The sequence below is a fragment of the Stereum hirsutum genome, assembly GCF_000264905.1.
Source record: "Stereum hirsutum FP-91666 SS1 unplaced genomic scaffold STEHIscaffold_7, whole genome shotgun sequence".
NCBI classification, from domain to species: Eukaryota; Fungi; Basidiomycota; class Agaricomycetes; order Russulales; family Stereaceae; genus Stereum; species Stereum hirsutum.
Window position 1 is genome coordinate 1,244,929 of NW_006763137.1, and position 26,752 is coordinate 1,271,680.

At 52.0% G+C, this 26,752-nt stretch overlaps 4 protein-coding genes across 4 annotated transcripts; all 4 read left to right on the forward strand.

Moving 5' to 3' along the window:
* Positions 1 to 127: 127 nt before the first annotated feature.
* Positions 128 to 2,058, forward strand: STEHIDRAFT_97447 (uncharacterized protein; the record flags this gene model as incomplete). Its single annotated transcript, XM_007304286.1, has 6 exons — positions 128 to 339; positions 428 to 604; positions 672 to 946; positions 1,006 to 1,258; positions 1,328 to 1,496; positions 1,561 to 2,058. 6 exons carry the CDS (start codon positions 128 to 130, stop codon positions 2,056 to 2,058), a joined length of 1,584 nt encoding a protein of 527 aa, XP_007304348.1.
* Positions 2,059 to 2,336: 278 nt separating this feature from the next.
* STEHIDRAFT_168634 (uncharacterized protein) lies at positions 2,337 to 5,886 on the forward strand (the record flags this gene model as incomplete). Its single annotated transcript, XM_007304287.1, has 11 exons — positions 2,337 to 2,577; positions 2,645 to 2,731; positions 2,805 to 2,902; positions 2,956 to 3,123; positions 3,197 to 3,541; positions 3,604 to 3,720; positions 3,791 to 3,874; positions 3,938 to 4,259; positions 4,319 to 5,062; positions 5,132 to 5,174; positions 5,229 to 5,886. The coding sequence occupies 11 exons, from the start codon at positions 2,337 to 2,339 to the stop codon at positions 5,884 to 5,886; spliced, it is 2,907 nt and encodes a 968-aa protein (XP_007304349.1).
* A 3,573-nt stretch (positions 5,887 to 9,459) lies between these two features.
* On the forward strand, positions 9,460 to 18,787 carry STEHIDRAFT_168636 (ATP-dependent DNA ligase). The gene is made up of 32 exons (XM_007304288.1): positions 9,460 to 9,610; positions 9,682 to 12,544; positions 12,615 to 12,833; positions 12,904 to 13,139; positions 13,372 to 13,642; positions 13,707 to 13,901; positions 13,963 to 14,093; positions 14,144 to 14,229; positions 14,288 to 14,424; positions 14,481 to 14,656; positions 14,719 to 14,814; positions 14,874 to 14,959; positions 15,016 to 15,051; positions 15,121 to 15,395; positions 15,456 to 15,492; positions 15,568 to 15,658; positions 15,733 to 15,900; positions 15,961 to 16,004; positions 16,102 to 16,191; positions 16,251 to 16,308; positions 16,380 to 16,416; positions 16,473 to 16,557; positions 16,636 to 16,696; positions 16,776 to 16,858; positions 16,949 to 17,060; positions 17,117 to 17,612; positions 17,676 to 17,687; positions 17,753 to 17,823; positions 17,895 to 17,987; positions 18,109 to 18,246; positions 18,377 to 18,453; positions 18,576 to 18,787. Exons 5-32 carry the CDS (start codon positions 13,394 to 13,396, stop codon positions 18,587 to 18,589), a joined length of 3,234 nt encoding a protein of 1,077 aa, XP_007304350.1. The 5' UTR covers positions 9,460 to 9,610; positions 9,682 to 12,544; positions 12,615 to 12,833; positions 12,904 to 13,139; positions 13,372 to 13,393; the 3' UTR covers positions 18,590 to 18,787.
* A 1,349-nt stretch (positions 18,788 to 20,136) lies between these two features.
* Positions 20,137 to 26,150, forward strand: STEHIDRAFT_97455 (RhoGAP-domain-containing protein). Its single transcript, XM_007304289.1, has 11 exons — positions 20,137 to 20,700; positions 20,763 to 20,850; positions 20,924 to 21,077; positions 21,139 to 21,395; positions 21,426 to 21,586; positions 21,650 to 22,728; positions 22,817 to 23,710; positions 23,782 to 23,913; positions 23,990 to 24,205; positions 24,265 to 24,808; positions 24,858 to 26,150. The coding sequence occupies exons 1-11, from the start codon at positions 20,174 to 20,176 to the stop codon at positions 25,429 to 25,431; spliced, it is 4,626 nt and encodes a 1,541-aa protein (XP_007304351.1). The 5' UTR covers positions 20,137 to 20,173; the 3' UTR covers positions 25,432 to 26,150.
* The last annotated feature ends 602 nt before the right edge of the window (positions 26,151 to 26,752 follow it).

Genomic DNA, 26,752 nt, shown 5'->3' on the forward strand with positions numbered 1-26,752 from the left:
GTGGCGTTGCAATAGCTTACTCCGAACTCTCAGTTCATTGACTTTGCTGTACTCGTTAGTTACCGTCTTGAAGACTTTTCACCTCACCTTTGTCATATATATTTTATGCCTAATCCCACAGGCAAAAATGGTGTCACCAAAGGATGTCGTACGTCTCGAGTTACCTTATCTCGTTCCCAGTCTCGAAATTGGCACTGTAATACTAACAACCTCGTATACTCAAGCCCCTCATGAAGTCATCCGGCCTGTCATTGAGGATCTTGTGCAGCGAGGCTATAACAATAATGACATTGTTCTGGAGTTGCGAGATCATTATGATATGGATAGGTATAATGTTAGGTAATTTTTCGTTCGTTCGTTCCACTGTTCCGATAGTGCTATACACGACTAGTGACTAGTGTTCTCATGTCCCATTTCTCATCTATAGCGTTCCCTTGCTCAAAAAGCTGCGGAGCCAATGGCAGATACGGTCAGCTCGTGGAAAGGGACATACTGTGAACAGCATCGGTCCTGCAGTTGAGCGTGTGCGAGCAAAATATCCAACAATGGGCTCCCATGAGATGAAGAGAGTCCTGTTGGCTGATGAGGAAGTCGATGTCAGCAGGTATTTTTCTCAAACTCTACCTCTTACATATACCTTTTTCTTTCTCTGACGACGATATAATAAACAGGCCAAAAATCTTGGACTATATGCACATCCATCATCATCAGGAAGTTCTCGCCCGCAAGTCTCATGTGCTGAAACGTAAGACGTTCTGGTGCGCTGGAGTCAATGACCTCTGGGTTATGGACCAGCACGACAAGTGGCGGAAGTATCAGCTCTTCTGTCACGTTGGACTTGAGCCCTTCTCTGGAACTTGTCTCTGGCTGAAAGTGTGGTGGACAAACCGCAATCCCCGTCTTATTACCGGCTACTATGCTGAGACAATCAAGAACGTAAATTATGGTATACATCCAGAATAATTTCCTCTGTAGCTATTGATACTGATCGACCAATTTATGTAGAAATGCCACTCCTGACTCAAAGCGACGCTGGAACGGAGAACTTTGGGGTCGCCAACGTCCACACTATTCTTCGCCACCGCCAAGATCCCGCCCTTTCTGCGTCTCTTCAGCATAAGTTCATGGTCAACAATAAGAATATCAAGCCTGAGGTTTTCTGGGGCATGTTTCGGAGAAACTGGACACCAGGGTACGAGGATGTGTTCGAGTATGGATTGGTACATGGATTGTATGATCCCGATAACATGATGGAACGGTACGTCAGTTATCAGCTTCAGTTTCTTGAGCCCACGTGAACGCTATGCTCAACTCATGAGTGTCAAAGGACTGTATTCCACTACTTGAGCATCCCTTGGCTACAGAAGGAACTCGACAACTATCGCAAGCGATTCAACGACACTAAAAGACGCTACCACAAGCACAAGGTCCTCCCCCATGGCCGCCCAAATACGATATATAACAGGCCACGCAGGTTCCAGACTGAGAATTTTGGGGTAGGGATTCACAGTTAGAACTCGCCCGTAATTGTGCGTTCACTAATCTTACGATTACCCATAGGTCAAGGTGGACCCCGAGCTATTGGACGAGGTTCGGGAGGCCCATGCCCCTTCAAATCACTATGTCTTCGATCTTGTCCCTCCAGAGGTTGATGCGTACGCACGAGAGTTCATGGAGCATATGGGATGGCCAGAGGTAAACCGAGACAGTTTCTGGGATATTTACAGCGAGTTACTGGGCTACTTTGAGGCCCTAGAGGGCGAAGAGAACCTTGAGGTGGCGCTCACTGAGCGAGCAGCAGAGCCATGTCCACCACAAGGCTTCACACAGGAGGATCATCAGTTTGTCCCCGTTCTCCCAAACCTGAAACCAGCTCGGATTGCCCAAGGATCGGCCTTAACATCAGAGGGTGGTGTAGACGCCGAGGTGCAGGACATGAAGGGGTCAGGCTCAGGATCGGACACGGACTCGGAATATGACGAGGTGCCGTTGAAGGAAGTTGTCGCGGTATATTCTTCAGACGACTCTGAAGACTCAGGGGTTGTCTTTAGTGACTAGTAGTACTGATGTGTTCTGTGTTTAGAATGGTTTTTATTACCAGTTATCCATGGGCCCATGGCCGTGTTTGGTCCGATGTGTTTGGTCTGATCGCGCTTTGACTTGCCAAAACAAGAAATTTGCCAAAAAAGCGCCACAAATCCTGGGCCATTCAGCCTCTGCACATTTGTCCTTTTTTCTTCGTCCTGGCTGTCCTCGTCGTTGTCCACATCTGCTAAGTGTCTTTAACACATATCCCTTGATTTCTTGACCATCACTCTTATCTTCCACGCATCATAATGGCCGACCACCTCATTGACTTCACCCCAGCCAATGTTGCCACAGTTGACTGCGAGCGCCTCGGCTGTACTTGGACTGGTCCTCAGACCCAGTGCTCTATTATTAATGGCAGGGACCCTGAGACAGGAGCGCCTACCAAAAAGGTGTGCTGTCCCGGATGCACAGACCACTATCAGGCGCGCAAAACCGGTGAAAAGCGCAGGGCTGCACAGGAGCAGGAGCGTCACGGGGCGCCATCGTGTACGTATGACCTTCTCTGATTAGCAATCTCCTTATTGATTTATTCTGTCATGTCCCCCTCTAATAGTGGAGTTTACAACGCCAGCCTCTGCCGGACCAAAGCTCATATCTGACAAGGCATTGAGTAAAGCTCTAGCTGCGGCAAAACGTGGTCGTAAGTCACCTATGATATCAATCTCCTCAATCTTGATTCCGAGTTCTTCTACCTTCTTATATCTTCACGCCAGATGCTACCCTCCCCACTCGACGCATATCAGGTGCTCCGGCGAACTCTAGCAGTTCAAGTCGGGCCGGCTCTATGGCTCCACCGCCCGTACCTGTGAAGGTGCGAGCTTCTTCTCATGGCACCATTTACCTAATCCTTACGCAACTCGACAGTCCTTTGGCTATAAGCAGGATGTACATTCGAAGTACTTCCATAACCGGGACAGGGTTCTAGAGAAAACAACGAGTATGAACTCTGGAGGAGGCGGCCGGCTGGTAGATATAGCTATAAGTCTGCAGACCGTAGGAGAGTCTGGCAAAGGGGGCACCAATCTTATTGGGGTATGTTCCACCAATATTTCATTTAGTCCGGCCATTATTCTTGTCCATCAAAGAGAAGCTGACTTTGTGACAGAATTCGGATTATAACATCTTGGTTTCGGAGAACATCACAAAATACGATCTCCACAACAGTCTATGGGAGACACTTGAGGAGGACTGGGTCAATTGGTCGCTGGGATTTCCCCTAAAACAGCACGAGACAACGCTCTGCAAATATAAGAAACTTTTGGTCTACAAGTTCAGTTACGGTCCCCGCATTGGAAGTGAATTAGCCATTCGAGATCTACTTTACCGGACGAACGCAAAAAGCTTAGGCCACCCAGTCTTCAACTCCAATGTCAAGCCCAGACTTTACCTGCTTGTTGAACGTGAAAAGTATATGGCCGCTCTTGAATACAGAGAACGCGTGGAGGCAGATGTAAGTCCATATTTACCAACTTAGTATCTCCCACGTTTTGTCTCTGACAAGTTCGACCTTAGCTGCCTGTCGGAGATGATGAGATTCAGGGGTATGATGGCGGCAACATCAACAGCGACGGTGATGGTGAGTTTCACCGACCAGAGGATGTGGAATATGATTCTGGTTCCGAATTTCAGGTGCGTAGATCCCCAGCCTAGCACATTGTCGAATGTCAGGTCTGCCTCTAAAATATACCTGGTTCAATAGAACGAGGTTGTTCGCCCCGTCAATCATGCTGGACGTGCTATTGCCAAACGGAAAGTACCAGAGCCTGAGGGAACAGACTCAGAGGTACGTTATATCAAGATTTTCTACTCAAGTACCATGCTTAGTCTTTGGAATACTTCGAAGCAGACCCTGGATATTGCAAACCAGAGCGATGCTCCTAGCACCAAGCGTGCTCGTACACATGGGCAGACGACTCGGAGACACCATAAGCCCCGCTCGACTCCTGCTGCTAGCTCTACCCAGCAGACATCTCTCTCGGATCCCATTGTCGTGGATGCAAACGACTCCGCCGACTCCGCCGGAACTGACGATACCGACACCCTTTTTCCGTTACAAGTCTCGAGTCATCCCATTCCGAAAACGTCCCGCTTCCAAGTGCCAAACCCCGATCTGCTACGCAAGGCTCTCGTTATGCAGAAAGATCTTGATTCTCAGGCCGTTCAGCCCCGTATGTTATATTTCACCTCTAAGTCATAAACCATCCACTCACAAATTCACTCACTGTAGTAGACCACGGTGACGCTAACTTCACCGTGCTTCTTCTGGAGATCCCGGAACATTCATTCAACGAGCTCCTTGAACGGCCTGGTATGCGCTTACACTGGGATCCTGCTGTGGCGCCCCAAGCTAGTATTTCCGTCTGGACGCGTTCCAAGGACATGCTTGGTGCCGCTGGTAGCTTCAAGACGTGTCATCGTGCTGCCTTATACCCAATTCGTCTATCTCAATCGCAACAACCACTTTCATACGACCTTTCTCTAGTTACTTGGGTCGCCAAACGCTGCTTTCACCGTCCCGAACGGCGCTCGAACGATGAGGAACTACCGAAACGTCAACGTTACCCGCACGTTCAGGAGCTGGGGTTGATGTTACGCGAGGCCAATTGTCTGTACTGGGGTGGAGTTCTGATGAGCCTGGTGTACTCCTTTGTGGATTCAGTGTTGGAGGAGGCAAACGAGAAGAAGGAGCTCGCCGACTTTGACGAAGTTCCTCGACTCAAGTTTGTTCGCTCTATCCTGGCCGTTCCCGAAGACAAGGCCAATCAAGTCTTCCTGCTTGAGGAGAGGATCAATGGGCCGTTCGTCAAGTATATCAGTAACGCTTCAGCAACCGCATGCGAGCCGTTCGGTTACACGAAGAAGTCTAAGGCTAGGCGGACGGAGAACTGGATACGTGCCCAGTTTCTGTGTTTTGCCCAACATGTGCAGTATGTTTTCACAGGGAAGTCTATCATTCTAACTGACTTACAAGGTGCCTTTAACATCTACTGCTGGCTGCGCATTACTTGACACATTATTGATTCTTCTTCATCTATCCTAGGAGGGGGAGACTTATTGACGGATCCCCAAGTCCTCACATCCGCGTACGTGCTGTCAAATCTCCACCATCATTATATTCACTCCACTAATTCATCTAGCAGCGCATATGCACAGAACTTCGGTGCAGGAAATTTGACACATGCGTTCGACGCATTCCCGTCACAGCACATCTGCAATGGATTTTGTCGCTACTTTGATCTGGAGATACTCGAAGCCACGACTGAGACGGAAGACCCTGGAGAGAGGAACGAGAAGTATGAAGAGAATCGTGACCATGATGGTGGTGAGGAGGGTGGCAGTAACCGTGATGAGGGGTTGGAGAACGAGCGTGGGGAGGAGCATGGGGAGGAGCATGGGGAGGAGCATGGGGAGCTTGAAGCGAAGACGGGTGGGAAGGCCGGTGAGGAGGCTGAGGATGGGGTGGATGAATTGGATAGGTCTGAAGATGAGTCTAGCGCTGAACTAGGGAAGCAGCTGAAGGGAATAACGATGGATGTGGCGAGGGATGAAGGCGGGTCTGGGAGTAGAGGTGTGGCGGGGAATGGGAATGGGAATGTGGCGGAGAATATGGCGGAGGACGAGGGTAGTGCAGAAAGTGGCGCCGCAGAAACAATTGGGCTAGATAATAAGAGGTCTGGACCAGGGAAGGGAAGAGGAAGAGGAAGGGGTCGCAAGCAGGGGTGTGTGACGAAGGACAAGAAGGCTGGTAGTGCGAAGGAGAGCTTCAAGAAAAAACAGCTCTTCATCGAGGACTGAACCGAGTCGCGGACTCGAATGGATTTGTATGTTCTGTGTATCTAATCCCTGTGAGAATGTAACTGCACAAAAGTGCTGTTAGAATAGCAATCAAGGCTTCGTCCGTTTTCTAGTCCACTGTTGACACTTTTCTCCGCTATGTGCTCGCATCAGACCCATGCCAGTGGCAGTCAAAGTGAGTTTACAACGCCACAGTATTGCCACTTGCCTTTTTGGGTCGTCACTGAGGCAGGTAGAATTTCCGGACTCGAATTACTACAGGTCATGGATCCTGTGCGCAACCTTGCACAAACCGTAATATCACTCCAATGTATATACTTCTTGCCTACATAAATCATAGAACTGATGTGAATGAGTGGATGACATGTATTCACATGTGGTTTGTTACTGCTACGCCTCACGCCGGTGCCACAACGCCCGCCACTTGCCTTTTTGGGAGCCAGTGGTCAAGCGGTGGTGAGATCGAATATCTTAGCTGAATTGCTCCAGGTCATGGATCACTTGTCCAACACTATACACTCTGAGAAATGACTGTGATTGGTATGTTTCCTACCTACATAAATCATACAACTGGTGTGAATGAGTGGACATTATATATTTGCGAGGCAGTAGACAGCTGCTAGTACTGAAGCTGCCACCTGGCTATGTTCGGCGCCACTGGCCCATGACGTTACCTGCATATAATGATACATTCATTCAGGAAGTATATTCTTAAGTTCAGTACCAGGGAGTCGGGCTTTTTTGGCCTGTGTACTACTGGGTGCTATGGACTCGGAAGTACATGGATTGGGTTCTTTATACTATTATGTGGTCGAGACTATGCATCAATACAACTACATGAGGCCAAAGTGGCAGTATGATTCGACCATGGTGGGGTATGAGGCTGATGTGTAGAGTGGAGTATGAGAGTAGAGCACATAGGGTGGGGTTCAAAAGCAGAGCGGACGCCCCATCACCTTCCTTCCAGCACCTTAGTCGACTTTCTGATGAGCTGGTTCAACACATGTAATCATTGTCCCACTGGCACATCATCGTCTACTTTCAACCCACATCACGTCAGTCAGTCAGTCAGTCAGTCGATCATGCTCACGAGACATCCATTCCAAACCCAACTCGTTCTTCCAATGCCACACTGCGTGATCCTTGATCCTTACTCTCTTGTCTGTCAGACACATCAGAGGTTTTGCAGGACTGGACAGGATAGCCGCATATGTCATGTCGTCAGTATCGCATTCGCACATGTGTTGTCAGTATCGCATATGCTCCAAACAGGAAGAGTCAAGAAGGTGAATGAGAATGCGGGGAATAGCCGGAACTGAAACTGACCTTGGTACCATCCTCGAATGTGCTCCTGGATGCCGATAGTGCACAATTGTGCGCGGACTACGTCTGTGTCGGATTGGATAGGGTGCATGACTAGGAGGCTATCCAGTGGATGTTATCTAGGGAGCTACGCCACAGTGACGCCACACGACAACAAAGGGGCATCAACACATCAAACGTAGACAACGAAAAAAGAGAGAGCGACTCACAATCCACCACTGTCTTATCCTCTCAAAGCGCCTTCATATCCTCTGCACACGCTATCAACACCTCCATCGCCTCATCTGTAACCGACGGCCTCCCATCCCTTCCACCTCCCTCCCTCTTCCCTCCCTCCTAACTGCAATGTTAACGAAAAACTCATTTAAATTCCTCATGTTCTCTTTTCCCGTAGGACGTGTGGGCGGATTGAATGACGTAGCCCGATCCTCTGCGTCCATCGAGATCGGCGCAGTTCATCCGCCCTCCATTGTTGTCGCCTGAGCCATCCCCGTTGTAGTCCTCGTCTTCAGCCCCAGCTTCAACTCTCCGGAGTGGTGCGAGTCGTAATTGTAAGAGTTCTTCACGCCCCCACCATACCATTACTATCTCCGTTCAATTGGCCATGGGACTGGGACACAAAGGCCTGTCCGTTGTCGTGCGAATAATATCGATCGTGGTTTGTTGTGTGGTGGTCTGTGTGGTTTGCGTTGTGGGTGGATGAAGATAAAGAGAAAGAGAAGGTGGAAGTGACAGAAGCGAGGATGTCGAGGATAAGGTGATAACATTTATAGAGTAGATGAGGTTGAGCTAGCAGGTACATTGGCGGGCGCAGGCGGCAGGGTCATGGGTAATCTGAGATATACAGTTCGGGGTCGAGTGAGATGAGGAAAAGGACGCCAGGTGGAGATGGAGATGGAGAGGGAGATATACCATACTTTTCAGCGTCGTACTCTTGCTTTTGAATTCAAGCGGAGCACATGACCAGAAATGTGAGGAAGAGAGGGAGAGCGTGAGATCGCTGCAGACCTCATCAAACCTCGCCGTACCTCACCAAACCTGACGGAACCTCATCAGATAGACTCAGAGCTAGTCAAACTGCAGCAAGCCACATTGGTTAGCTGGTCAAACTTCAGACGACCTGTCGTGGTGAGATCTACTACCAACCTCACACAGGCTATAGCCGCGTTGTCCTCGGTCTGAGCACATTAGAGATCATTGGAGCCTAATTCAACTCCCACTGAGTGGTTGTGGGAGGGACGGCGAGGTCTTACTGACGGTGAGCAGGGCCACCTTGGTCCGCCACGATGCCGAACGACCTAGCTTGACCAGGTTTGATGGAGTACAACGAAGTTGGACAAGGTCCGATGAGGTCGTCCGAGGCTGTGGCTGGTCCCCGTCCGTTTTCACAAGCAGCCAGAGAACCTCATTGAACCTGGTCAGACTACATCAACCTCGGCCAAACTGTGGACAATATCTGACGAGGTGGGAGCACTCTTGTACTCTGTCTGCCAACCATACGAGTCCATATACAAACTGACCAAAGGTAAAATGAGACCAGAAGTCCAGTCATGGCAAGCCTAGAGATCCAAAGATCAAGCTTCAAGACCGAACATCAGGAGCACAGGAGATCCCATCCGAGTCCTGCCAACGGCTATGGAGTTGGAAATTGAAGTCGGGTGGCCAGGGTCCGTGCGGAGGCCCAGATGGATCGCAGTCGATCGTGAGGCCAAACAACGGCCGGCACACCGGAAAAATATTGAAAACGAACCGTAACTTATGGTCCACCATACGCTCAGGGCTTCTCAGGGCCTCTCAGGGATTTCCAAGAGTTCTGATGGGCCCATCGTCAGCGCCCCTTGAAAACGTGTAATCCTATTTTTCCGCCTCTCGTTACCGACGATAATGATTAATGGACTGTATGGGAGCTGGCTGTCCTTGCCATGAAATTGTTTGCCGTGCGAGATGTTGCTTGAAGGACCGGTGTACATGTGCGAGCAGAGTTCAGGCTGGCGATGACTAAGCACGATAAGCAAGGCGGTGGCGTGAACAAGTTCAACCACGATCAGTGTGGCCAAGCGAGGTCTTCACCCGAACTTGACTGTTTCGTGATTGTGCACTCGACGGTCCCGCTGTCTGTTGGCGCGATGCAGCTCGATCGAAGTGAGGCCCAGACCTGGTAAAATCACCTCCCAAGTTGGCCAGGACCTCAGACTCGCCGCTTGCTCTCGAACTTGCTGCTGGTCAGGCTCAACTACACGCCCACGCTACATACTCACGCTATTTTCCTAACCCACACTAATATTCATTACTATGTCTGACGACGATATCCCTTGCCTTCCCCGCCGCAACCGCAAGAACGACGATCCAAAAGTTATCGGTCTCTGGAAGATTGGCAGGACCATCGGCCAAGGAGCTTCAGGTTTGTCCTCGCCCGTCTGCCCGCCGCCTTCCTCCCTCACACACCCCTCTAACTCATCCTCTCTGAATTAGGTCGAGTCCGTATAGCGCGCCATGGACGTACAGGCAAGTACGCGGCGGTCAAGATCATCTCCAAGGTCGACCTCGTCAACTCTCGCTCTCCCATCGACATAAGCATGGAAGAAGAAGCCGACAGAGTCCTGCTCTCCATCGAACGTGAAATCGTCATCATGAAACTCATCGACCATCCTAACATCATGCACCTCTACGACGTCTGGGAAACCTCCACCGACCTTTACCTCATCCTCGAATACGTCGAAGGCGGCGAGGTCTTCGAGTTCCTCGAGCGCAACGGCCGTCTCTCCACCACAGAAGCCCTCAACTATTTCCAGCAGATCATCGCCGCTATCGAGTACTGCCATAAGTTCAACATCGCGCACAGGGACCTTAAACCAGAGAACCTCTTGTTGGACAAAGACGGGAACATCAAGGTCGCCGACTTCGGGATGGCTACGTGGCAAAAATCGAGCGCGAACGGGCTGCTCCAGACGGCGTGCGGGAGCCCCCATTACGCTGCGCCGGAGGTCATCCGCGGTGAAGGCTACGACGGGTCGATCGCGGATATCTGGTCCTGCGGCGTCATCCTGTTCGCGCTTCTGGCCGCTCGACTCCCTTTCGACGACGACGACGTGCCCACGCTCCTCGAGAAGGTCAGTTCTGGCAGGTTCACGTTCCCGGCTTCGATGGACGCTCGTGCCAAGGACCTGATCACTAGGATGCTGGAAAGGAATCCGATGAGGAGGATCACGGTGCCCGAGATCATGAAGCACTCGTTCTATACCATGCAAAAGGCCAAGAACGTCCCTCCCATTTCTCCTAAGCTTGAGGAGATCGCCAGACCTCTATCGAGCAAGGCCGCCATTGATCCAGATATCTTCGGGAACCTACGGACGTTGTGGCACGGGACGTCGGACGACGCTATCATGGAGAAGCTGCTGAACTCGGAGAGGACCTGGGAGAAGGGCGTGTACCATCTTCTTGTCCAGTATCGTGCGAAGCGCTTGGAGGACTACGACGAGAAAGCAGAGGAGATGGTTCGTCGGGCATCGAAGAGACGCTCAAAGAAAAGAGCGAACACATCGTCCTCAGATCGTCGTAACAGGCGGGATATCCCCCCTCGGTGCGATCCACCTACTCCTCAACGTGCCCGTGCAGGGGAACGACTACAGAGGGTTCCGGAGTCCGTGTCGGACGAGAGTGTCACGCATTCGCCAGCTCGGTTCCTCGCTCCGAACGGATACCGTAAAAATCCTGAACGGGTCATGGCCATCGATATGGACGACGATAGAACGCCTACATCGGCTGGATTCTCCGTCACGACCCCTCGCGGGTTCTACTCTCCCCTCCCAGGGTTCGGCCAATCCTTCGAACCATCGCCTCTCACTCCAAACTTCCCCCTCACTCCTGTCGATCCTCTGATGCCCTCACCTCATGTGAATATTGACTCCGACAGTCCTATGTCACCTCTGGCTCCGACCTCGCCTATCTGGTCAGCCCTGAATATGTCTCCGCCACCGGCGGACGTACCTCATATGCAGGACGAGAAGGTTCAGCACTTCTTCAAGCAGATCATGGATCAGTTCAACGTGATGCAGGCTGCGTCGGGAAACTCCCCCGCTGGGGCAATGTCACCGCAGCTCGTACTCTCTCCTCCCCAGCCGAGCCATAAATTCATCCACACGATCCACACGCGAGAGGCCGCGTCCCACGGAGACGAGAACGACGAGAACGAGAACCCATCGGAGATCAGACCGCTGAACACACGTCGGTCACGCCCCGCTCCACTGTCCATCTACGAAGACAAAGCGAGCTCTTCCCACTTCATCCTCGACTTTGAAGATGACGACGTTCATGCGACCGAAGACATGGAACCGAGGGCCGCCCTCAGCGAGAAACGCATCCAGATCGTCGAGCCAAAAGGAAAACTGAGACGCCGAAAGACCATCTCCGCGCTCGAGGTCTCATCCGATTCGTCCCAACCCACCACGGCTCCACCACTCTCACCCGCCTGGTTCGGTAACCTCTTCAAGCTGAAGCCAGCAGTGTATGCTCTGCAATCCATCCACGACGCCGACGTCACTCGCGAAGAATGCAGGAGGCTTCTTAGTGTTATGGGTGTGCGTGCTGTGCTTCATAGTCAGGGACTCGGGGTGTTGAAGTGCAAGATGGATGAGTTTGCGGATCCGGCGGGTGCGATGAGTGTTATGAAGGCTGTCAGGTTTAGGGTCGAGGTTCGGAGAGCTGATTCGGCACAGACGGCGGCGGGGGTTGTGACGGTGTTGCAGTTGGTGCAGGAGAAGGGGGCATTGTCGACTTTCAAGTTGATATATGGGAGGTTGAAGAGGGAGTGGTGTCTGGATACGGAGAAGCAGGGCTTAAGGGGTCAGGAGATGGGTGGGGTGGAGAGTGGCAGAATTTCAGACTTTGGAGGCAGTGAGATTGAGATCCGGTGAGTTGTTGAGGTGGAGAGGTTCGGAAGTTCGACGTCACGACATACCAACATACAATTTCACTATATCTTTCAGCGTATGTGTATCAGCAGTGTATCAGCAGTAGCAGAGTCGTACAACCTATAGAGTACATGTCACCAGACGATCGCATAATAATACAGACTACTAGACTTCGTCCATTGCCATGATCGTGCTGGGCTCGAGCAGTGCAGGTGCTTCAGAATCGTCCATAGTTTCGTCCTCGCCTGCGGGTGTGCGGGAGGGATCTTGGAGTAAGAGGTGTTTTCCCGGTCTTGAGAGGACAACGACTTCGGGTTTTATGTTGGTTATGCGGATGAATCGAAGCATTTGGATGTATGCGAATTCGATCTGATCCCATTGTCGGAAGAGAGCGACGTTTGCGGGGTGGGTCAAGTCAAGCACCTCTACAAGGGCAATGTTAAACCGTGAGCAAAATCGTAGGTAAATGTGGCGCAGCAGAGGAAGAAGACGCACCCATCCCTGTCCGATACTCTTCTGCCTCACTGCGCTTGATTTCCTCTAGCTTCTGCTCCTTCACACTCTTCGGCCGACCTTTCCGCCTCGCTGCTCTCTCCTCTTCGAGCTCTGCATCATGTCTCGTCATCCAGAGATCTCTCACGAGACTGTGTAGCTCGTCGAGAGTCAGGACTCCCTCGTCTGGCAGTGAGTGGTAGAAGAAGCCAAACATGTCGACTATTCATACAGCATCGCAAAACGTCAGTTCAAGGAGAGGTTCCATGGGGAAGAGTGGATCAATATATACCTTTGGAGGCATGTTTCTTGGATCGCTTGGAAGCCTGACCGGCAAGTTTTTGGTTACGGAGCTGAGTCCGTTGGAGTTGTCCTGCTTTTCGGGATTGGGGGTGAAAGACCTTCTCTTTCTTTCCTTTTTTCTCTTTCGTCCCGGTTTTCGGGTTATGTGATGGAGCCATAGTAGTCGTCCCGGGATGTGTAGTCGATAAGAGCGACAAAATCTGGGCAGGAGGAGACAAGCTTAAGGTGCGGAAGAATTTCTTTGCAAGGGGCCGACTTCTCGGGGTTGTTTGGACTTGTTAGGATCGAAAGTCGTTGGCTTTGCAAATTCGAGCGGCACCGAAAGCGCCGTCACGAGGACCGTGTCAGTCTGTGTCAGTGGCACCAATATGACGACGCGGATCAGTCGCGTCTTCTGCACCTCGACGCGTTTCTTTCTTCTTCCCTCAACCCTCTATTCACCGCAATACACAGCTAGGTTCGAATAGTGCACCTGGGCGATGCTCCCCACCCCGGCACCCACTTCCCCTCCACATTCTCCGAGGTTCACTCAGTCACAGCAGCCTCCATCCTCAGAACCTGGAGACCCGATTGAAGACATCCTCGAGCCTATTGACGACATACAATACCCTCCTCCTCCAGAGAATAACGGAAGCGCTCCCTTTGGCGCTCTTGTTGGTCTATTTGAGAAACTACAGAACGAGCGCAAGCACGAGAGGAGGCGGAGACTCTTGAATGCTTGGTTTGACGTGCGTTTCGCCCTTGTTGGAGTCCGAATTTTGTCGCATAACTGATGAAGAGAAATGTGAATAGCACTGGAGAGAGAAAGTCGGACCGGATTTGTATCCTGTGTTGAGGCTTATATTACCACAGAAAGACAGAGAACGCGCGCTCTACGGCTTGAAAGAGAAGAATCTGGCAAGGCTGTATATCAAGGCTATCCCACTTGAACCGAAGCATCCGGAAGCCATCAGGCTGCTGAACTGGAAGAGGCCGTCTGAAGCTGATGTATGTCTTGCTGCTCTCATGATGTGCACACCGGAGTGGCTTGCTCACTTTCAATGCACAGAAAACATCGGGCGACTTCCCACTCGTGTTGTATGATGTCGTGAGCAAGCGGTCTTCTGTCATTGAAGGCTCCTTGACTATTGAAGACATCAATAACATTCTCGATGAACTGTCAACCAACATTGGCAAATCGTGTGTCTCTTTTCATTACTATCGTCGCCTATCTCTCATGATGTGTTCAGAGATATTCAGTCGAGGATTATTCAGAGAGTATATAATCGCTCGACCCCTGAAGAGCAGCGTTGGCTAGTGCGAATCATTTTGAAGGGTCAGATCTCTTCGTCTGTTATGGTCTCTGCACGATGCTGAACCACTACTAAATACAGATCTACATGTTGCCGTGAAAGAGACCACCGTGTTTTCAATCTTTCATCCCGACGCTCATGACCTATACAACACTTGCTCTGACCTCAAGAAAGTGGCATGGGAGCTCTGGGACACGAAGAAGCGGCTCAACGCAGAGGTTTGTTCACGTATTTCGAGACCTCTTCGATATCTTGCAGCTGAAGTCACATATAGGACAAAGAAATACAATTGTTCCGACCGTTCACTCCGATGCTCTGCAAACGACCTACTGGCAAGATCGAAGAGTCTGTCAAAGAGATGGGAGGCCGTGCATTCATACTGGAAGAAAAGCTCGATGGAGAGAGGATGCAGCTACACAAACGCGGAAATGAGTTCTTCTATTGCTCTCGGTGCGTCTTCTCCCCATGTTTCGGTTTGCATTGTACGACTCATCGGGTTTTGATCGAGATAGGAAAGGCAAAGATTATACTTACCTGTATGGGAAACATGTTGCAGCAGGTAGTCTTACTCCGCACATTGCTGGAGCATTCGACCCACGGGTTGAGGAGTGAGTCCTCTCGAGTATGTTCTCCTGAAAGTAGAATTCTGATGTAGTCATTGCCATAGTATCATCCTCGACGGTGAGATGTTGGTCTGGGATCCCGTATCGGAACGTAACCTGCCCTTCGGAACTTTGAAGACTGCCGCTCTGAGTGCCGTTCTTTCTCCATTTTCGCCTCGTGAGTACCGCTGACATCAGAATTCACAGATAAATCCAAGGAACGACTCAACCCTCGCCCATGCTGTACGCCTCCTATTATCCAAGTATTTTCTCTATATCGAACTTACCCCTTCTTCGCTTCCCAACGTTAAGTCAAGGTCTTCGATCTTCTCTACCTAAACGGCCAATCCCTTATCACCAAATCCACAAGGTTCCGCAAAAAGAACCTCCGCGCCTGTGTCACGCCCATCAAAGGCCACATTGAGTTCGTAGACGAGTTTATCATTAAGACGGCGAAGGAGGTACGGGAGAAGATGGAGGAGGTTATGAACGATAGAGGGGAAGGACTTGTCATGAAACATCCGGATTCGGAGTATGTGTTGAATGGGAGGAACAAGGATTGGATCAAGGTCAAGCCAGAGTATATGGTTCGTGACTTTGTGCGTTCGGTCGAGTGTGAGTTTGTGGTGACTGATACTTGAGTACAGGATAATATGGGCGAGACAGTAGATGTTCTTGTCATCGGTGAGTTCAATATGGTTTCGTTTATCACCCTTTCTTTCCCTCCTACTCATCTTCTTCCTCTCACCCCGCTGTTAGGTGGCAAATACGGCTCTGGCAGACGTGCTGGAGGCGTCTCATCCATCCTCTGCGGTGTTCTGGACGACCGCTACAAAGAAGGAGAGCCGAAGTAAGGTCCTCTCCCCGTGCTGCCATTCTCATTGTCCTTGTTTTCTGGTACTAAGCGTGATTGTACTGTGACAGGTACAGCACTTTTGTGCGTGTAGGCGCCGGGTTCTCGTACACCGATTATCTATGGATACGAGACAAGCCTTGGAAAGAGTACGACCCGAACAACCCGCCTGCGTTCTTGCAAGTAGCGAAGTCGAAAACGTTGGAGGACAAGCCGGAGCTGTATTTAGAACCGGAACAGTACGTCGAATTCTCGATCCCACTTTGCTCATACTCTCTTTACTCACACATGGATACTAGCTCGTTCATCATCAAGGTCAAAGCCGCAGAAATCACCCCTACAGGTCAGATATTCTCCCCAGCCCACCATGCTCTTCATATGTACAGCACTGTACTGTGGTACTGATGACTACGCTCGTTTTGGATTCTCGGCCTTTATAGATGCATACCACATAGGCTACACCATGCGATTCCCGAGGGCTTTGGGTATCCGCGACGATCTTACAGTTGCAGACTGTGTTACTGCTACTGGTGCGTGTCAGTCCTGTGTGCGCTCGGAAGTGGCTAATAAGTGTCGTTGTCCATGATAGCGTTGTTCGACAGTGTGAGATCTGAACGGAAGCGGAAGCGGGAAGAGGAGATGTTGGGGTAAGTCAGACATGCTGATGATGAGCGGCGTCTTCATTGCTCATTTACGAATTCTTTATAATTTTACACAGGAAACCGAAGAAGAAGAGAGTGAAAGTGGCGAAGAAGGTATGCATAACGATCTGTCGTGTCACTCGAGTTTGTTTTGATTGTTTTGCTTGTAGCCGTTGATCTTGCAGGAATACAAAGGATCAACTGATCTGAAGGACGTGCAAGTCGAGTCTGATTTATTCGAGGGAATGGCTTTCGGTATGCCCAGTTTCTCCCCTTCGGCCTCTTTACCATACCGTTCACTGACTTGAAGCCTGACGGGTAAATTTCTACCAGCCGTCGTCTCGGATCCCAAGTCGAGGACGCAGGACGAGGACAAGAAGAACATCCTCAAGCTGTACGCATGCATACCTATATATTGGCCCCGAGGTTCTTGAGCTCCTTCCTAAAATGTCTTTGTCTTTGCCTTGATGCAGGATTCGCGCAAACGGTGGCAAGATCGTACAAGTCGCGAAAAATCAGCCGGGCCTTCTGGTCGTTTATGATGGTACAACGACGCGTACGTCCTCGCCTCTCCCATTTCTTCTCTCGTGCGATGACTTTGCACTTGCTCATAGTTATAATTATCTGGCGTGTTATTGGGTGATAGCATACGATATCAAAGCGATCATGAAGAAAGACTTCCACGATATCATACGCTCGAAGTGGATTCACGAATGTATCGCGGCGGGATCGAGGTATAGCGTCCCTCTAACTAAGAAGTAGGTTTGATTTCATCAGGTCTTCATAGACTGCTCCTAATGATGGGAATGTGAAGGTATTTCTTCCACGCCACCTCCATTCGACAAGAGCAGCCCGGATTCGACGAAGACGCAGCTGGGAGTGAAACGGAACCCGAAGACGATGACGACGAAAGGCCTTCTGTTTCTGTCACCCCTGCCCCTGCATCTACGTTGGGAAAAGAGCAGACTCAAGACGCGGATGAGGACAAGACGGAAGACGAGGACGAAGAGGAGACGGACCCTTGGTTTGTTATTAAGCCGGAGAACTCGCAGCGTGCTAGTGTGGGGGATGAGGGTGATGAGGGTGAGGGGACGGATCCGGAGTCGGAAGGGGACGATGTTGTTGATGACATTGCGGATGGTGATAGGACTGAAGATGAGGATGAGAATGGGGGCGTGGGTTGGGGGGGTGAGGATGGGGATAGGACTGAAGACGAGGATGGGGATGAGTGGGTGAATCTGTCTGCGAAAGAGGGGGATGAGAAGGGCAAAGGAAAGATGGAGGCGAGGGATGGTCTTGTCGAACATGAAGTGAGTCTTCTCTCCAAATTGTTTCCATGGACTCAGTCCTCATCCACGACGCTTATAATATAGGACGACCCAAAGGTGAGTTATCTCGTCGTTACTTCAAATATTCCAATGATTTCGTATTAACCCTTGCTCATATGTAGGCCGAAGACGTGAAGATGGGCGAGGACGACTCGGCGATGGAATACGACACGGAGCGAATATTCACGCATCTGTAAGGTCTCTCCCAAGTGTGGTCGTCAAGTCATGGCATTAAACAGTTCTATTTTTTTCGATGATGTTCAGCCGCTTCTACCTCGACACACACGCCAACGCGCGTAAACACAACCTATCCGTGCCCGTCGCCCAATCCAAAAACGAAGACATCATCTCGCAGAGGTGTGTCCTTGTCCTTGTCCTCTTCCTCTTCCTCCTCCCACTCCTCCTCTTCTCCTGACAACTCCGACTCCGACTATAACCTCGTTTACGCTCTTCGTTTTTTTATTATTACGTTCGACAGCTTCGACAAACTCTCGAAATTGATCACCGACAACGGAGGCCGAATCAGCACGGACATCGACGATCCGAAACTGACGCATGTGCTCGTCGATAAGCGGGATACGAGTCGGCGGAGGGAGATCGGTGCGCGGACGGCGAAGTGAGCTTTCTTGTTCCCTCCTTTCCCTTCCCCTTGTTACTTGCTCCCCTTTTCCCTTATTACTTGCTCCCCTTTTCGTCCGTTTTGTTTTCGCATCTGACAAGTATTGGGCGTCATTGTTATGAATCAGGCCGAAACGAAGGAACGTCGTGCTGTCGAGTTTTATCGAGGATTGTCTGGAGGAAGAGACGTTGTTGGATGAGGCGGGTGAGTGTTTTTTTTTTTGGTTTCTTTCCTTCCCTTCTCTTTTTTTTTTTTTTGGGGGGGGACCTTGTGAATCCTTGTCCGGTGAGGTCAATCATGAATGCTGATATGTTTTTGTTTGAAAGGTTATATGCCTTGATTTATTGGAGCGGACATGGATGGATGGTGTGGCGAGCGTGTGGCGTGGGAATATTAACGTAAGTTAGGATTCGAAAGTCCCTCGAAGTCAGAAAGTACAGAAGTGTACATTGTTGCTGTCGTGATCGTACCGTTGCCGTTCTCGTATCGCTGCTTGATACAATGATAGGGCTGACCGTATGAGAAATAGTGTTTTGTGGACTGGGAAATATGAACCTCTGACTTGTGGCAAGTACCTGGCAGTCCAAGACAGTGGAATTACAGCACATCGAAAGCATGCGCAGAGTTCTTATACGCTCGCAATGGCGATGATCTTCATTCCGCTAACTCCATACGAGAATGTCGACGAATGGCCATAACCTTCTGTACCCAATCCACAGATATCCTCGGCCTCACCACCGACGAGACGAAACACATCCCTCTGGCGAGGTGAAGTACAGTACAAGATACATAGAAGTAAAAGACCCACGTCGCGTCTGCCGACAACGTACGGATGCGCCGTCGTCTGATCCTTATTCTAAACACAGAACAAACGAGGCACGATCGCAGTACATACCGTAACCTACCGTAAGAGACAGTGGACTGATGTCTGAAAGCGGCGACGGGATGATGGATGGATGGGTGATGCGGCTGCTGTGATTAGATGAGTTATGTGCAGCTGGTGGAAGAATAACATAGGTTCGCAAGAGGGCGAGTTGAAGTAAGTACTACTTACGGGTTAGTTTCTTCAAGCTGCCAGCTCGGAACAGACGACTCGTCGATAGGCCATTGGGTGGCTCAGCGCTCAGTTGCAGAGATCCGACCTACCAATGAGGGCTCGTGCTAGCTATAGACGCTCGCGTGCGATTCGTCGCTGGTCAGCAGTGATCAAAGCGACGACTAGCCAGTAACAGTCGTCCTGCTCGGTCCGCTACGGAGTGGCTGAGTGTGAAATCTATGGGACGGATGGGGTTTAGGTTTTGCTTTTGGACGGTGGCAGTAAGATGGGAGAGATCGGATTGTGAACTTGAAAGACAAGGAGCTCCAATCCAATCCGTTCGGGATGAACAGTATGGCTCTGAAAAGGGAGGATAGGGACACAGTTGATTTCGCCGAGGTTTACTAGCACTTGTGACGAGTCTGAGGGGAGGAGGCTAAATTTACGGTCTGTTCTCAAGAAGAGACATGAGGGCGGCGTGGGCGTGTACGTATGTGGCCGAGGTATGTTCGCTGTGATTAACTACGTCAGAGACGGGCTGAGGTGCTTGTGCGCTGCTAGGGGGCATTGGGCAAAGCAATAGGAGGGACGCCCTGAGCGAGACTATAAGGAGAACCGGCGGGAGAGATTCACACGGACAATGAAAGGGACCGTAAAGGGCAGTCGGTACGAGGAGGAACTTGAAGACGTCAGGGCGGGTGTGACGGTGTGACAGGGTGCGAAAGGGTGTGACTGGCGGTGCTGGTGCGTACGGTGGTATCCTTGCCAGCCTTCTGAATCGCCGTTTGTCCCTCCATACACACACACCTCCCTCGCCGTCGCCGACGACGTCCAGCCACCCTTCGCCGACGCCAGGCGCATCCACGAAAGACTGGCGTACTTGCGCGCATGACGACCCAAGCGGACCAGGGCGTGTCCCAGCCCGCCGTGCTTCCCATTCCCAATCAGCTCAAGCCATCCTATCCATCGCCTCACTCGCCAGGTGGCGCCCTTGCGCCTCCGCGCAGAATATCCCCGCACGACGGGCCACTGTCTGCGCCCCCAATCTCACCTAGCTTGTTGCCAGAGAGGCCGTCCGTCCCGACCAGGGCGTCCACCCTCGGCTCCGAGAACGAGCTCAGCCACCACAGGCAGCTCGAGGACAGCCAGGACCATGCAAGGAGCGAAGACCTCTCGCACTCGCTCGCCCCGAACCCGCACGACGCCGTCTTCGCCGCCCCGTCGCCCGCCTATCTCTCGCCGTCGCGGCCCACGACGCCGGGCAGCTCGAACGAACACATCCCGTCGTCGTCCGGGCATTCGGACAGGTCTGAGAAGCGGCTCAGCGCGTCCTCCATCTACTCTGGCTCGTCCAACTCACAAGCCCCGAATCGTCCTCCACCGACTGCAACGTCGGTCAGCAGCGTTACGTCTACGTATGTCACCCGCCCTTCACGTGTCCTGCCCATCCGATGCGCTGCTGATCCCCCCTCAATAGGACATGTTCCGCCTGCGGGCAGACGATGCAGGGAGCCTTCGTTCGTGCACTGGGTACTGTATATCATCTCCAGTGTTTCAAATGCATGGTGCGTCTCCCCCGAGTTCTTCATCCCAATGACCACCAGCTGCCAAGTCCTCACCACCACCGTCCCTCTGCAGGACTGTGGCACCGTCGTCGCTTCCAAGTTCTTCCCTATCGACGGCCCCGACGGCAAGCAACAACCGCTATGCGAGCGCGATTATTTCCGGCGGCTGAACCTCATTTGTGCAAAGTGCGGGATGGCTTTGCGGGGAAGTTATATCACAGCCTGCAGTGCGTTCACTCTCCCGCCATCATCCCTCTTACCCGATCGCTTACACGCTCATCATCTCAGACAAGAAGTTCCACGTCGAACACTTCACTTGCTCCATCTGCCCGACGCTCTTTGGCCCTCAGGACTCGTACTACGAGCACGGCGGCGATGTGTATTGCCATTATCATTATTCGACCCGCTTCGCGACGAAGTGCGCCGGGTGCAATACGGCGATTTTGAAACAGTTCGTCGAGATCAATCGTAACATGCGGGACGAGTGTTGGCATCCAGAATGTTACATGATCAACAAGGCACGTCCCCTTCCCCTCTCGAGATACGTCTGTCGTACCTGACCTCGACAATGACAGTTCTGGAACGTCAAAGTCGTCTCCCGACGATCCATGAACATCACGCCCGGGACCGAACCGCAGGAGCAACAGACGCACGAGGACGAGGAGACGAAGGAGACAGCGGTGAGCTTGAAAGAGAAGCAGGTCAGGATGGAGCAGCAGGTTTACCGGATATGGACGTGAGTTCTGCACTCTTTCGCCCCTGTCGTCAGCTGCTCACCGGCAACTCGGGGGTTCGCCAGCGTCCTGTCCGCGTTTGAAGAGTCGAGTGCCGCTTGCATTTCAGACATGTTGAGGCAGGTCAGCAACGGCCAGTATCTCGAGGCTATCCGAATGGCGGAAAAGTTTATTCTCCATGTCGAGGTCTTGTTCGCTACCATCGACGATCTCGAGCACTATTTTGCCCGTCTGAACCTGAAGGGCATGTCGCATGTCCGGGAAGCGCGTATGCTCTGCCGAAAGACCGTCGATCTCTTCACCCTCCTCTCGCACACCCAAGAGACCGGCGCCCGCCGAATGGGCATGACGCAGGAACTGCTCGCACTCGTCACCGGCCTCGCACACTACCTCAAGATCCTCATCCGCATCGCCCTCACCGGCGCCCTCAAACTCGAACGGGAACACTCCATGCGCGAAGCCATGTCTTCCTTCCTCGACAAACTCCACCTCCTCGCCGTCCAGGGCGGAAACCCGTCCGCACGGCGGATGATGAAGGGCTCCAAGGGAGAGACGATCATGCCCCCGCAGCGGTCGGGCAACGCAGGCACGACGGGCGTGACGTACGGTTTTCGAAGTCTCGCACCGGAGAACGCGGGCGAGTCGCCGTTCTTGGGCGCACCGAGGGATCCCGCGCTGTCCAATATCCCTGTGGTGAACCCTCCGTCGGACCTCTGCGTGCGCTGTAACTCCACCGTGGAAGAGGACTGCGTGCGACTGGGGACGTATCAGCGGTGGCATTCGCATTGTGTGCAGTGTAAACAGTGTGGGAAGGCGGCGGCCGTGAATCCGCCGCAGGAGCCACCGAAGACGGCCGAGGAGAGGGAGAAGGAGAAGGAGGGAGGCTCGGGGTCGAAGGTGACGACGGTGAGAAGGCCACCGGCGAATGTGGACGGGTTCGTTTATGAGCTCGAGACGATCAAGGAGACGTCGTCGTTTGGGACGGTGCCGACCGTGGTTTATTGCACGGAGCATGCCCATGCGGGCTGTCGGAGTGGCTTCCAGGCGGTCTCGAGGTTGGAGCAGTATGCGTTTTTGTTGAATGTGGCGCTGAGGCGGCTATACTTGCTCTTGAAGAAACGGAAGGTGATCCCGTTAACCCTGCGTACGTCTCCATTTTCATCGCATTTTGTGTCTCGTATCGTCGGTTTGCTAACTCGCGGATATATCATCTCGTATTTCCACCTTATTAGCGCCGAGTCAAGCGCCCGAACCCGTACAGGATCCGTACCGCAACTCAGGCGACATCATGCGCATGAAGTCCGTCCACCTCGATCGAAAGCTATCTGCGACGGCACGATTACCGAAACGGTCGACGATCGTCGAGTCTCCGACAGGCAAAGTCGCACATTCGACGGACGTACTGACATCACAGCAGCAGCAGCAGCAACACCATCATCACCAGCACCACCAGGATAGGCCACATCATCACCAGGAAGGGGCGGTGGGCGCCGTCGCTATCGCTGCGCCTGTACCACAGGGTCCACGTACGGGTGGAAGGGCACCTCCGCCGTTTAATCCCCATGTTCAGTCTCAACAACAGCAACAACAGTCCAGCGTTGGACGGTCACAAGGCCAACAACAACGACCACAGCAGGGCGTACCCTATCCCGGTGGGCCACCATTACGACCTCTACAACCCCCAGGAAACCTCGACCTAGGCCCAAGTCAAGCCCAAGGCCAACAAGTCATCCGTCCTTCCTTTGCTCGCAACAACACCGAAGTGATGATCGTAGACGATTCCGGACCTGCCTCACCGACCGGCGGACCGCCGTACGACGGGATGCTGCCCCCGCCCTCTGACGACGCGTCCATCACGCTCGCGGACATCCCGCAGCTCGTCGAGGTCGCACAGGCGTTCGAGCAGCACAGGGCATTACCGAGACAGAACTCGATACCGTTCATTGCGGAGCTGACGCCGTTGGAGTTGATGATCGTGAAGCATGCGGCGGTACTCATTTTGAATCGGAGTCCGTTGAGGGATCAGATCGATTTGGACGAGATATTGGAGATGGTGGAGGCGAAGAAGCAGGGATTTTGGGGAAAGTTTTGGAATAGGAACGATAAGAAGAATTTGAAGAAGAAGAGTGCGTGGTTTTTTTTTTGGCTTTGTAGGTGGAGGCGTGGCGCTGACGAACTGTTGATTTTTGGTGGGTAGCCGGCGTGTTTGGTGTTCCTTTGGATTTGCTTGTGGAGAAGGAGGGGGCGGATTCGTTGCATGGGGCTTCACGCGCTACGCTCAGAGTACCCAGTTTCATCGACGATGTTATCTCCGCTATGCGACAAATGGGTCAGTCGCTCTTCAAGTGCGGAATGGCGAGTGCATGGACACACTGATGAGACTCCCCCTTCCTTTCCTTGAACAGACATGTCCGTCGAAGGTATCTTCCGTAAGAACGGCAACATCAGACGGCTGAAAGACCTGACAGAGGCTATCGACCGCGATCCATCGTCTGTGGATCTGACGACGGATAACCCTGTGCAGCTAGCGGCGCTATTGAAGAAGTTCTTGCGTGACCTGCCGGATCCTCTCATGACATTTAAGTTATACAAGATCTTCATCGCTTCACAAAATACGTCAAGTGCGTCCTCTCTTCATTCTCGGATAGTGTAGGCGTATGAGTTGACCGTTGTGCGATAGGTATACCGAACGAATCGGAACGCAAACGGCTCCTTCACATGCTCTCGCTGGTCCTACCCAAAGCGCACCGAGATACGATGGAAGTCCTCTTCGTCTTCCTCAAATGGGTCGCATCCTTCTCGCACCTAGACGAACAAACCGGGAGCAAAATGGACCTACCCAACCTCGCCACCGTCATCTGCCCCTCCATCCTCTACTCGCCCGGCTCGAACGCCGCGCGCTACGACGACCAATTCGGTTCCATCCGCGTCGTCACCAATCTGCTCGAGAATCAGGACGTGTTCTTCTCCGTTCCCGAGGAGTTCTTACCGATATTGAGAGATCAGGAGTATTTCGCGCATAGTATGGAGTTGCCGAGTAAGGAGTTTTTGAAGAAGTGCGATACGTATATGAGGTTGAAGGCGGCGGGACGATTGCCCGGTCCGGGGCCGCAACAGCAGCAGCAGCAGCAGGCGACGTCGCCTGGGGGAGGATCGCCGTATCTTGCGAATAATAATTCGAACCCGGTGCATATGACACGGCCGGTGGAGACTATGGAGTCGCGGTGAGCATATATTCTCTCATCGTGTCACATCGACCTTACGTTGGAACAGATTGGGCCCTTCACTATCACGAAGTCCCGAACGGCCAAACATCGGTCCTTCGATGCATTCCGAAAATCCCATTCGCAATATGAATGGTGGGTACCAGCCGCAAGGACAATCGCAATCACCAGCCCCACTCGCCCCCGGTCTTCCACACTCGCCGGCGTCGTATTCTGGTCCTAGTATCAGTGGTGGTGGAGGCGCTGGTGTCGGTGCAGGTGGTGGGATGCCGTCGTCGTTGTCGCAGGGTGGGGCGAGTATGATGCAGCAGGGTGGGACGGGTATGATGCAGCAGGGTGGGCCGAGCATGATGCAGCAGGGTGGGCCGAGCATGATGCAGTACGCTTCTTCAAGGTCGCAGGAAGGGGGCGTGCCGCCGAGTTCGAGCGAGGAATGGGAGAATGTGCAACTGCAGCGTCCACAACAGCCGTTTAGCAATGGTGTTGGTGTGAATGGCCATGGGACGTCGAATTCGAATTCGAGGCCGGGTTCGAGGCCGAATTCGGGGTCGTTTTCGAGGTCGGGGGGAGATTCGTATCCGAATCCGTATCAGAATGGGAATGGGAATGGGCATATGCGATGACAGCCTTTTCTTCTTAACCTCCCACTCTGCTTTCTCGTTTTCATGTCCGTATCCGACCGTGAATTATTTTTTGTCCGTACACTGTGTCACGACGTCCTCCATAGGCGCTTGTATATTTTTGCCAACTACCTATCCTAACGTACCGTATCATACCTTACCTTACCATCACCATACCAACGTCCCGTCCCATCCCGTCACTCGCTCGCTCGCTCTTCTCTCTACAGTGGATTCTTGTCTCTACTTGCTTCTTCCTGTCTCCCACCATTCCCACTCCCACCCCACTAACACATCATGTTTCTACTTCCACCGCCCGGGTCTATTGGGTTATGGCGTCTGCGTCTGCGTCTGCGTTCTAATTTACTTATGGCTCATGGCGGGACTGGCATTCTTCTCTATCCGTAGTTCAAATAGTTCTTTTCTTACGTTCTTCCTTCTGCCCCCCCCTTCTTCCTTATTTACTTATTCGTGCGTCGAGCTGCCTGCCATCATTACTTTTTACCGACCTTTACCGACATTTCTCTGACTACTACTATGACGTTGACGTTCGACTCTGTCCCCTGTGACCGCTTGACTCGACTCTCGATCTCTCGACTGCGTCTCCGTCTTTTTTTTTTTTGTTTACATGTAAACCTCACTCATCCTCATCTCTCTCATCTCTCATCGTCACTCTCTCACCCTCTCATTTTTTTCTCTCCACTCTCTTTTTCACTACGATTTTCTCATGGACCAATTGTTTTTTGGCAAATCCTCATGATACCCTTCATTCCAATTTCTTTTTTTCTTTTCTTCCTGATCTTCGAGTCAACAAGACGAACACCAAGCTACATATTATTTTCTGCGGATCGATGGTCGCAGGATTGAAGCTTGAAGATTGAAGATCGTGAGACGTGAATTGCTGAATTGCTCGGATGTATTTAGGTTGGGGGATCCGAGTCGATGTGTACATGGTCCTCGAAGAAACTCTACGAAGCTGCAAGTGGTTTGGCTGGGTGACTAGTACATGGACGCCGAATCCGAGTCGCCGCGTTTGCACCTGCATCTGATTTCAAGTAACTTAGCACCGACTTCGCCGCTTCGAGCAGACAGCATACCGAGTGAATTTGCCTCGAGGTGGTTGGCAGTCACGATCACGGGGAGACATCGTAGTGAAGCCCAAGATTGACCGTTCTTGTCGACGGTGTCTATGACGGGGAAACTAACCTCTGACACGACCTGAACCGTAATCGACCTACCTACCCGAGCGAACTACTTGAACCGGTAGGCCGTGGTATCGTAACCACAACATGAAGGACTTGAGGCTGAGGGAGACGCCACTCATGAT